The following is a 12,554-nucleotide window of genomic DNA, read 5'->3' on the forward strand; positions in this document are numbered from 1 at the left end:
TGCACTCCAATATCTTAATGTTGATATTATAAATCGTTAAAAAAGATTTCAATCCGTCGACTCAATGACATTTCAATTTACATAATGACAGCTTGTCACGTAGTAAAATTTGCCGAGGGGTGATTTAAAAGTGATTTCCATACTAATTTCAAACGTATTTTAAAAATAGTTTCAGGTCACGGAAAATTGTGAAATTTTGGATTCTAGTTCAATTTTCAACGTAAATTCAGAATATGTAAAAAAACTGAATACCCTTAAACAAGCCAATTCCGCTAGAGTACGCGTATTTTGACCTCAACTGTAGGGCCGTCTTCAGTGTCTTGTACTAGACTCGACTTGCATTACTTTTTGCATAGTTGCGCATTGTTATCCAGCTTTTTACGAGCGCTAATGGCTGCCGCAATCAGGCTCGCTTTCTGGTAACTCCATCCAGAGGTTATAAATAACTGTCCAAACCAACTTTTGATTATATAGTTTTTTTTTTCCAAAATACTGAACTGACGTTAGCTGGAATACCGTTATATAACGTAATAAAACTGATTTTGTTTGAAGTTTCAGACTTCTCCCATCAGACTTACAGCCTAGCCATAGAAAACGACTGGTGAGCACAGATTCGATGGAGATTTTTTTTTCGATGGTAACGGCACATAGAAACAAACGTAATACTGATGAAATAAATATCAATCATTTATTAAACGATCATTTCACCACATACAAACAGACGTAAAACTTGAAACAAACTTCTTTAAAATCCATAGCCTAATTCACACATCATCATCTGGCGAGCATGCTGCAGAAATACTGTTTCGTGCAACAAGAACTGCAGATGGCGCCTCTGGTTGTGAGGTTTGTAACATAGCGAATTTGAAATAATCGTTAAACTAGTTGTCAATGAAAACTCCGTCAGAGTTACGTCTTTTTGTATGAGATTTCACATTCAATATATTTGAAACCTCACAACCAGCGTGCGCATCGTTACTCTTCGTGTCTGACGTTTCAGCAACTCAGGTCTTGTCGAACAAAATAGTATTTAGTGCAACATGCTCACGAGATGATGGTGTGAAATGGGCGACTGATTAGCAGAATTTGTTCTGAGTGTTACGTCTGTTTGTATATGATAACGGTCTGTGGAGCACCGCGTAACAACTTCCACCAGAAAGTTGTTCAAATCAAACCTGCCGATCAAGATATGCCACTCTCGACGCATGTAGTCTTCAACCTAAATTTAACTCCCATGGGAAAAATAAATATGCACGCGGGCCAGATTGGCTTAAATCTCTAATTGAGGGGACTGCGAGTGCGAGTTTGTTGTTTCGGTTCCGGCCTGCACGGTGGCAAATGGTGTTGCATTTCATTGGGGCCCCGAACGGCATGGCCATTCCCCACCGCGCAGGCGACCAGCTCTACTCAAGGTAAAACAGTACAAAGTGCTGCAGCTGCTGGGGAAGCTGCACAGTACGAGTGGTGGTGGCGTAGGCAATTAATAATGATACACTATCTACTTAGGAGGGACGTCATTGACGGCAGGGCCCGAGACGACTCACTAATTCTACACTTTTTCGACAGGAGAAAGCCTTCGCGGTCAGCGGCACGTGCGAAAGGCTTCATCGTTTAATGAAGCGAACTTTTGTCCGTACCCCACTGGGGACCCTCTTCAGCTTCTTGTACGGTCGACGGTGAGTTCTTTTCCGTTTTTTTAGAGGCGGAAATTGAGGTGGAGGCGGATGCCGCACCGCTCGCTGATTACTGGCGGCATTCAGGGAAGAAAGTTTCGTTTTTGGGTTACTCGGTGGAAGGGGAATGGCTTCGTACGGTGGCCCAGGCTTCTTGAACGTGGGCTGAGGGTAATCACGAATTTTCTCCTTTACAGCGTATGAATTTTGAGGGAACTGAGGTCCAGGTCGGGGTCCTCGATAACGGGTTCGATCCCGATAAGCGTCGGGGATGCCATCACGGAAATATGATTTCGTCGAGAGTCGTTGCTCATGGGAAGCCTGGTCTTTGGACGGTGGTTTATTGCTCTGCTTTTCGACTAGTCGTTCAGCCTCATGTTCTAAAGCTTGTTGGAACTCATCTTTCTTAGTATCTTCCAGGTCCAGCGAGCTGCCGGAATTTCCCGAGAATATAGTGGGATAAAACTGATTGATGTCAAAAATAGGTAAAGGATACACGGTTGCTAACCGCAGACTGTCGAAAGCGCCATCTTGCCTCCTTTCCACACTCCTAGTTTTGTTCCCTCGCATACTCCTGGGTACGGCAATCATGAACACGTTTCCATTCTTAGACTTGGATGACTTACTGGCGGACATGTGATTCTTGATATGTCTAATCACATCATTATAAACTGCTACTTCTGGATTAGACTGTTTGTTTTTGCCTCTGTTGGGTATCTCTTGTTGCCCCGCATTATCAGATGTTCTACGAACTGGAACAAAGTCATTTCCTTCACTGAAAGCCAACTCCACAGGTTGCGGTGGTATCCGATCCTTGAGGTAATCCGTCACTTCGGTTGAAATATTATCTGCAAGCCCAAGAGCCGTGTCCACGTCTACGTAATGGAAAGCTCGCTTCAGATATGGCGTTGGTTCGTGGGGATCGTCATGTTCTTCCGGGATATACAACGTCGTGTTGCCGATAGCTTCATCCAAAAACCGCAGCAGATCCTCACCGTGCAGCTGCCTAGGATCTTGAGCGTCAAACTCAATCTCATAGTCATCAGGATTGGCCTTCTGCAACCTGAGCAACGTCTTGAAGGGTTGCACGAAATTGACCACCTCGTACTCCGGCGCATCTGGCAGCGTGTGCTGTTGAGTGTACTTCAGCACCTCGCTATGAACATCCTCCGGTCTAGGAGGCTCCATTTCGTATTCAATTACGTGATCTGCTTTAAGAGGCTCGGCAAGAGATTGATCCTTCAGGTCTGTACTACTGCCTAGTCGTGGAGGATTAACTAACTCAATGGCATCTTCTGGGCCGTTAAGAAGGTACTGGTTGGACGTTTTGATGGCTTCGTCCAAAAACTCGATCAGCTCCTGGCCCTGCAGGTTTTGAATCTCTGGGCTGATCTTGACGGTTTTCTCCTTTTCGGGGGGCAAAAATTCCGTTGAATTTTTGATGGCCTCATCTAAGAAGTTCAACAGATCTTCACCATGTAATTTCCGTGGATCTACCAACGCTTCAGGAATGGGTAGCACGAACATATCCGTGTCATTTTGAAACACTAATGCCTGAGCGTACGGCAAGTAAATGGTGTCGTTGCCGTTGTTATCCTCATTGTATTCGTGCTCCGGATAGTACTCGTAATCGATTTCATTCTCCCGACTTCCGTTATCTTCTTCAGAGTCCGCACTTACATCATCATCAATATTACTATCCCGATCCTCAAACGATGCTGCAACATCTCGTTTACCTCTATGCTTCTTGGGTGTTTTGGATTTTGACTTGAATTCTCCAAACGACTCTTCCGCCCCATGATCGTAATGTTTTTCCTCATTACCCTTCTCTGAATAATAGATATTCGTTTTAGAAATGGTGACCTTCTCCTTGATCTTCGGTTCACTCTCTGGCTCCGATTTTTTCACCACCGTTTCCAAATGTCTCACCTGCGTATAGGTCTTCTTCGGTTCAAAGTTCTCGTGCATTCGGATCTCTTCCTCGACATCTTCAAAATCCAGCTCACCTGTCTTCTTTTCTTCATCGGAATCGTAAAAGTCCGCTTCAACGTTCTGATCCCCACTGGCACGTCCCACTCGGTCGTTCTTCTTGAACCGTTTGTTCCGATGGTGCAAAGGTCTGACAGGTCTGCGGTGTTCGTGTCTCTTTTCCGGGGGATACTTGGGATGCAGTCCAAGCTGGTTTTCATACTTGATGAACGCATCCAACTGGTTGGCCGTCACAACCGCTGCATCGGGGTGCTTCGTCTTCAGCAAGAGATCTTCTCCGTGCTCTACGAAATGGGCATCTTCCGGATCTATGATTCCACCCAATGGAATTGCCTTGAACTCATTTTCCGGGGGGAGTACAAACTCGTGACCTTCAGTGTTAGTGTAGTAGTATTTATTGCCCGCATCCGGTTCCGTGTAATATACATTATCTTCTTCATGCGGTTCCAGATTGGCGTGGCCGATATAGGTCAGTTCGTTCGGATGGTTCGAGAACAGGGCCTCATAGTTGTGCTTGTACTTATGTTTGTATTTCTTCTTCTGCTCTACTGGTCTGTGATAACTCGAAGGTTTGGTATTAGGTTGCGTGAATAGACCATATTCGAAGCCTTGGGTATCGAAGAATTCCTTCTGTTTAGCTTTCAGCTTCTGAACGTAGTTACGGATGGTATCGAAGGATGGCGGCGCTGGTGGGAGTAGATTTATGGGGGTGAATCTGATATCTGGTGGATTTTCGATGTGCAATGGGTTAACTGGGCTAGGCTTTAGCTTGGGAATGAATGGTGTATCGTATGGACCGGGTTGGATGCTATGGGGGTCAAAGCTGAATGGATATGGTACACTGCTGGTGGATGTGCTGTGAACGTATGGGGTGTAGGAGGTCGCTGTGCTAATTGTCGAAGGCGTGACATGGTGAGCAAAAGGACTAGTGAAGTACGCACTGTTGAGCGCATTTGGTGAATAATGTTCATGTTGGGATGCAGAGGCATCTCCATGGTCCGGATAGTAAGGAACCGGAACTTGTACCACATTTGGTGGTACTGGTTTTAAGACATCGCTAATCGTATGAAGCAACTGTGGACTCAAAGATCCGAGCATCTGCAGTGTCCTCGGTCCTTTGGGCATCACTACCACTACGTTGTCTATTCTGGCACTGTTGAGATGTGGCATTACCGCCATCATGAGGGCAATGGCCTGAGGTAACCATCTTAAACATAGTTTCTTCTCAGTCATCTTTCATTCCGTTTCAACCTGTACAAAACAATAGAAAAAAGTCATGTTAATATATGTTGTCCGTGGTTCCTACCACTTTAGTCAGTAACCACCCTATGAAATATATGTGAACGTCTTGAAACACAGTTTTCGACTCCTCATAATTAACGTAATTATCACTTAAGCTAACAGTACACGCTTTGCCAAATGTGCAAATATTTGGCAAAGCATAAACCAACAGATAAACATCGGTTTCAACACCGACCAAATCTTTGCGATGAGGAACATTTGTTTGGCTCTGTATCAATCAATGCCAAATATTTGCCATAGTGTACTGATAGCTTTAGCCTCCACCACTACAAACAAAATCAAAGACTTTAATTCACAGAATTTATCATGCTAAAGAGAACTAAATATTCATATCAATAGACGTGTGGACTTCAATTTACTTAGAGTGACGAGTTTCAATTCCGCCAATCGAAGATCTGTTCAAGTTAGCCATACTATTGATTTCCAGCACGTATAATTACCTCGTGCACAATGTAAAAATACAAACAAGTTAATAATAACTGAGGAAGTGCTCATTAGAATACTAAACTGAGAAGCAGGCTACTTCTCAGTAGAAACATAATTAATAAAATAAAAGGAATTTTCCAGAAAACTCGGGTAATCATCAGCAACATTCTTTTGAAATTAAAAAAAAAACAAAGCTAGCTGCCATATACATGCTATATACTGTAGCGTAACGAGTCTTAAAGCATATTTGGAAGTCTCTCAACCCTCTAATACCCAACCCCGCCTTTAAACGGGGTACCTTTTGAAATTTTTTTGATAAATGTTGGGTATTTCTTCACGTGATATGTTTCATATCACGCTTGGAACACATAGCAAACTTAGTGGCATCGTATAGAGAAAGGATATAGCTTTCATTTAAAATCGAAAAAATTTAGGCGGCCATTTTGAATTTGGCCGCTATTTTGAATTTTGTTAGAAAAATCGTTTTTTCACCATTAGCGCACCGCTAGTTTTGAATTCTGAGATCACCATCAGAAAGCTGAGGAAAAATTGCGTAAGATAGACTACAGAAACTAGGTGAGCAATGGTATTTACCCTATCCAATGAACGATTTTCTAAATCATGCACACTAAGCTCTTACGGTGAATTTCACCGTAATCTCAACAGCTGAACAGTACGGTGAAATAAAACGCCGTAACTTCGTCGGAATTCAACGGATTCCGGTGATTTTTTACCGAATAATGTAAAAATTAACCGTACTCCGTTAATTTATTTTACCGAACTGTTCAGCTGTTGAGATTTCACAGGAATCCGTAAAATAATTTAAGTGTGTGTTCTACGATTTCGACGTATATGGCGAGTGCAATCAATACAAAAAAAAAATTGTACTACAAAGAAACAAGTTTTCAATCTTTGGTGTTTTATCGAGTCGAGTAAAGAATAAGAATATTATTTTCAGTGAAAAAATCTGGCGGCCATCTTGGATTTTGACGCCATCTTGGTTTTAAGTAGTAGAATGAGTTTTCACCTTGTTAGCACTCAACATGTTGAATTTCAATGCTACCATTACACTTATCATTCTTCTTGATCTTCTCTTTCCTGACGTTACGTCCCTACTGGAACAGAGCCAACCCCTCAGCTTAACTAGCTTTAAAAAAAATGATCAAATATGATTTTTAACGCATATCTTCGAGTTGAAAAATACCATTATTTATTTCATTTATTTGTTGTAAACCATTTATAGAAATGAACAATCAGTTGAACAACTGAGATAAGATAAGAAAAATAGAATCTGATTGATATTTTTTAACGGAGACCTCATAGTTCAACATGATGAGCACTGATATGGTAAAACATCATTTAACTGCTAAAAACCAAGATGGCGTCGAAATCCAAGATGGCCGCCAGATTTTCCAAACTCGTTTCGGCATTACGTCCACATTAGAACAAAACCTGCTTCTCATCTTTCAATTTCGCTATTTTTCACATGCATGATACTTTATGGTTCAGCAAATCAAGGATGTTTTTTTGCTTCAAAATGTGAGATTTCCATTCTTAATTAATGCACTTTTGTCAATGTTCTACGTTAAAACTACAGATATTACCACAAGACTTACTAATGTCCCGTTGCCCAATCTATAAACTTCATTCAATGTACAACAATGCATATGGTAAAAAAAATGTTTGTTTAATACAATCAATGTTTTTGGCCAGTTTTCATTTATTGAATTTATTTATTCAGTATTACTGAATTCAAAGATAGTCGTAGAATTATTCTGTTGTCAGAAATCGCATTATAAAAGAAAATTCCTGTCTAATAAACTGGATTTATTACTAACTAATAAAGCTGAGTATCAGGCTCGGTTCCAGTAGGGGCGTAACGTCAGAAAAATGAAGAATAATAAGAAGAAGAGTATACGTAACCTTTTTTTTATTGGTAGCCACTAAATTCAACATGCTGAGTGCTATCAAGGTGACAAATTCATTCTTCTACTTAAAATCAAGATGGCGTCAGAATCCAAGATGGCCGCTAGATTTTTTCACCTAAAATAATATTCTTATTCTTTACTCGATTCGAATAAAACACCAAAGATTGAAAACTTATTTCTTTGTAGTACAAAACAAGATTTTTGTATTGATTACACTCGCCATATACGTCAAAATCGTAGAACATGATTTAGAAAATCGCTCATTTAATAAAGTTGCTCACCTAGTTTCTGTAGCCTATCTTACGCAATTTTTCCTCAGCTTTCTGATGGTGATCTCAGAATTCAAAACTAGCGGTGCACTAATGGTGAAAAAACGATTTTTCTAACAAAATTCAAAATGGCGGCAAAATTCAAAATTGCCGTCAATTTTTTTTCGATTTCAAATGAAAGCTATATCTCTTCTCTATACGATGCCACTAAGTTTGCTATGTGTTCCAAGCGAAATATGAGACATATCACGTGAAGAAATACCCAAGATTTATCAAAAAATGGGCTCTTTCGTAAACTGTTAACCATTCCCGTTTGCGGCTTACTTGGGCCAACATAATGTCCAACTGAATGTGAAGACGATCGGTGGATATGTACTTTGATCCCTCTTGGATTGGCTTTTCGGTCAGTAATAAATTTACAAAATTACGTAATGTCCGACGTTTCAACTTTGTAAAGATTGAAATTTCCTACATTTGTGGGGCGACTATAAATTTTAATACGTTTTGTTGATACGCCTCTGTGAACGCAACATAACAAAAGCAATAATTCGAAAAAGTAAAACGGTCAAAAATCGCTGCAGCCGATCTTAAAAGGTCCTCTAAATGTCCAGTTCAGTTATTTTTTCACGAATTTATTCAAGTAGGATTTTAAATGAAGATAATGGCGCATACGTATTCTATGGAGAAATCATTTGCACTTATATTTCAACTCCATAGCACTACTGATGGTAATGCCACATTCCCATTTCCATTTCCATCCAGCATCAATCTGGACCATTACCTCTGTTACTTATATTTGTCAACTTAAAATAATCAAAACATTAAAATAAAATATTAAATTTAAAGTTTTTCGAAACCCATTCCTTGAAAACAAGACTGCACTTTTTGACATTGCTTTATCAACATGAAAAGTTTTGAATTTGAATAAGCTTACTTAGATCGAACCATAAAAAAAACTAGTGTATGCAAAACATTTCAAAAAGGGGTGATTCAAAGTTTATAGCACAGCAGCGTAAAAAGCTGGATAATCTTACAATTAAGGTTTTGTATTAAAAACTAGAAGGAAAAAATAGCATCCCCCTTCGCATCATTACCTCCGAGTTATTTGTATATTATAAAAACTTGAGTCACAATCAGTGAATCAATTGTCAACCAACATGCAGCAACAAAGACATTGTCCTCTTCTATTCTTGTTGCAGTACTCTTATTCCGCAACAACAGTTTATCACAACTTGAACAGGATATGACAATGATCGTCACTCAGTTGCTTAGTGATGTTGTAAGCTTTGCATTGCAATTTTCGAGAACTGTCCCCGTTGTCGAATAACAACTATGAACAAATTTGATTTTGCGTTCAAAATAACTGACAATCACGAGTTGAAAATGTGTTTGCCATTACAATTTTTCTTGAGATTCTATCCTAATCCGGACGAACAATTGTAAGTGCGTTTGATTTGTTCTTTGTTTTGCATCTATTTCAATGACAATTTTATTTACTAGTCACAATAAAATAAAGCCAATTATCTACCATCTGCCAACAATGCACGCCATGGGAAAGCAATGAGTGCTTTCTATAATTGAATTATTAAGAATCGCAAAGAAATGATTGTCAGTCTAACAGTAGATACGTACTGACGAAACTTTTTTAGCGTTGATCTAATAAAAAATATTAACTTGTTTCACGGCTCTTATGCTTCACTGTCTGTTTTATCTGAAGCCACACTTTCGCGCTTCGTATTGTTATTGTTTTTTAGATAATCTAAACGGTCAACACGAATGTACATTTTGCTCCGTCATGGTGACGTTAGTTTTTGATGCAGATCGAATAATACCGTTCTTGGGTTACTCGAACACTTAGAGGTACTACGAATCAAATCAATTTTCCCAAGCCGATAAAGTTATTTGTTGAAAGAATGCTTTTCCTTCCAAAACCGGTTCAATTCGCTTTAATTACATACAGATCTAGCTCGTAGAAATCAAAACGTGGATATATAGAGTTTTACTTTAAACTTCCAATAGCTTCACTATACATATACCAACAAAGAGTTGGTTCATTTGCATACTAGCAGAAACACTAGACTTCAAACAGTGATTTATAATTGGATCTTTAAAATTCCTGGATATTTGAAATAATTTGAGTCCTGTTTGGAATATGAGATTAAATGGTACAAGGTTTTCCTTTTTTCATTTGCATGTGAATAACTATTTTTTTTTTCACTTTCACTTCCACAGTTATTAATTTCTCACTGCCAAATGGACATTTTTGAATTCGTACATCGTGTGCCATTCCCACAACTTTGGCGTTATAACGTAGAGGGTGATCAAAGTATTTTGGACAGAGCGTTACGCGTATATAATTTGGCCTTTTACGGCAAAATCAAATTGAAGTGGCCAAATTATATACGCGTAACGCTCTGTCCAAAATACGTAAAACACCCTACATATATATTTCACATAAACGTTGACATAAGGCAATATTTTGCCAAATGATACTAATTGTCTTCTATATTTTATAATGTTAGGTATAAAAATCAATCGCTAAGTTCTCACAGAAGCTAAAGTCCATCTATTATGGAATGAAAATGGCTCGTTCACTTTGATTCAGTATGATTTCATCTTTGAGTAACAATTTTCCTGATTCAGGATTCTAAATTCTGAATATAAGTAGTTTCACCAAATTAATCCACAATTGGTTGTTAAGTGTGGTGTTTCCTTCAAAAGCTTCGTATCTGTGTGGTTAGTGGTACCAAGCATCAAGCCACATTGATCCAAGGAGTGTGTATTTAGACAAAAGCAAAAAAATAAAGCACTTACGACATCAAGAGTTGAAAATAGCACGTTCAAACAAATACAAATGGTTTAAATGCTTTATGTACAGAAAAAATGGGCTAGTTCTAATTACTACAGTGCAGTATCATTAAAGAATTCCCGAGATGAACTAGCCTAGGGCTAAAAATCTCGTTAATAAAGATAGGAAAAAATAAAGGTCAAAGCAGGTTTATCTATAAGTGTAAACTACCTGGAAGATACTGTCAAGGATAATCAATTGATCCATTCTTTATTCCTTCTCTTACTGTTTCCATTGTTTCTAGTGCCAATTCTGCTATTTCTCACTAAAATATGTGACACATTGTTAACTTACAGCAAACCACTGTAATATAAATTAACTCAGGGAATAATTCTTGACTTCGCACACTGATTCATAATATGTCACCATTTCATCCATAATGTCAAAAATGATCCATAACAAGTTTTCAATTTTTGTCTAATCCTGAGTGAACAAATAACACCAGTGTAGTGTACTAACCGAAATTACAACTTAAAACGGTATGATGATTCTGAATTTAAAAGGTTGGATTTGACACTAATTGAAGAATAACTGGACTTATTGTTGGTACTCTATGCCCTGGGAAGTCGAGTAAATTTACGATACGAAAAGATCCTCGACCTCAGGGATTGAAACCCACGACCCTCAGTATAATCTCGCCGAATAGCAACGCGTTTAGCACTACGTCTATGTGGGCTGGAATATCTATATGAAACATTATTAAACTTTATTGAAGAAACCATGTGATACTCAACACACTTCTTCATGTCACAAAAGTATTGCTCGATTTATATTAGTGTCTTGAGCCAAAGATCCCGATGATTTGAAATAACTGCTAGTGGCATTATACTCTGTACACAACAAGCTTATCCAGGCTAAGTTTTATAGATTATTTACACTGGTGTCCTTATTACAAAAGAACCACGTTCCTATATTAGTACTACAGCTGAACCACATAAACCTGTTTTAGTTAAACCACACAAAAACCGAACCAGTTTAATAACACTCAATCACACTATATCCCATCACAGTCCTTGTTGGCCATCCTTACACATGGGTTTTGTCGATGGGGCCGGCTCTGAAAGATGTTTACACCGCACGAATTTTCAAGCTGTTCGAATCGTATCCTCTCGAAGCGATCCAACACCTGCACATATCTCCCACGCCGTCCTACTCGATCGCTTCCTGCGCCTAAAACAGGATCACTCTAGTTCCGCAAATCTCCCGCGCATGCAACTTGTCACGAAAAACTACAAAAAACTATAGCTTTCAGCCTGGTGGTCGCACAGATTTATATAGACTTTTGATGTGAGTTGGCCTCGGAGCCACAGAGTGCGATTAGCCCCCCTGATACCATACCAAGGCAAAAGCAAATCTTAAGACCCACCTTGGCACACAGCGAGAGTGCCTCTGAGAGCTGCCGGCATGCGCCAGGGGCATTTCGCTCCATTTCTCTCACCCACCACGGAAGCCGTGAGGAAAGCATTTTTCCCAAACCGAAATGCATCACTCTCCTAAGCCAAACTCTCTGCAGATCACCATTCCGGACCGCGACGACCCGTGCGGCAGTCAAACCGATCAAATTCATACTCAAATTCTCTTTCGAAACCCTTTGGCATACCTTACGTCTTCGAGCCGGTGCCGAACAATGCAGTGGTGTTTCCCAAATGTAGTTTGGTTTTAGCTGCGTTTTATTGCGTTGCACATCTGATTGACTATTTAATTTATTTATTTAAGAATTGTGGACGTGACTCAAAGGGTCTTTAAAGGATATTAGGATATAGATCATAGGATGATTGATCGACAGCAATGGCGCGGGAAATCGGTAGAACATGTCATACGCACAATAATACTTGAGTAGGGCAGTCAAAGGATTGTCCTACCCATGATTCAAAATTAAGTGACATCATTACTACAGAACTTCTAAAGCCAGATGTAGATTTTCTTGGATTAATTACCATGAGCATTCCTGGAAGTATATTTTCTTACAAATAACTGGAATATGTATGGAGAACTATCGAGAGATTACTAAAGAATCGTTGGAACAATTCATGGATTAACCCAAGACAAGTCGTCCGGTAGCATCGTGTACTGAATATATCTCGCATACTCTGAGATAACGCCCTAAAAGCCATTGGTA

At 39.4% G+C, this 12,554-nt stretch overlaps 1 protein-coding gene across 1 annotated transcript; it reads right to left on the minus strand.

Moving 5' to 3' along the window:
- Nucleotides 1-526: 526 nt before the first annotated feature.
- On the minus strand, nucleotides 527-11,841 carry LOC110675503. Its single transcript, XM_021840727.1, has 2 exons — nucleotides 11,466-11,841; nucleotides 527-4,913 (listed from the first exon to the last, which is right to left on the minus strand). Exon 2 carries the CDS (start codon nucleotides 4,893-4,895, stop codon nucleotides 1,605-1,607), a length of 3,291 nt encoding a protein of 1,096 aa, XP_021696419.1. The 5' UTR covers nucleotides 4,896-4,913; nucleotides 11,466-11,841; the 3' UTR covers nucleotides 527-1,604.
- Between the last annotated feature and the right edge of the window lie 713 nt (nucleotides 11,842-12,554).

This window comes from Aedes aegypti, chromosome 2 (genome assembly GCF_002204515.2).
Source record: "Aedes aegypti strain LVP_AGWG chromosome 2, AaegL5.0 Primary Assembly, whole genome shotgun sequence".
NCBI classification, from domain to species: domain Eukaryota; kingdom Metazoa; phylum Arthropoda; class Insecta; order Diptera; family Culicidae; genus Aedes; species Aedes aegypti.

Coding starts and splice junctions, on each gene's coding strand:
- LOC110675503 (XM_021840727.1), bottom strand. CDS start 4,895: ATGACTGAGAAGAAACTATGTTTAAGATGGTTACCTCAGGCCATTGCC.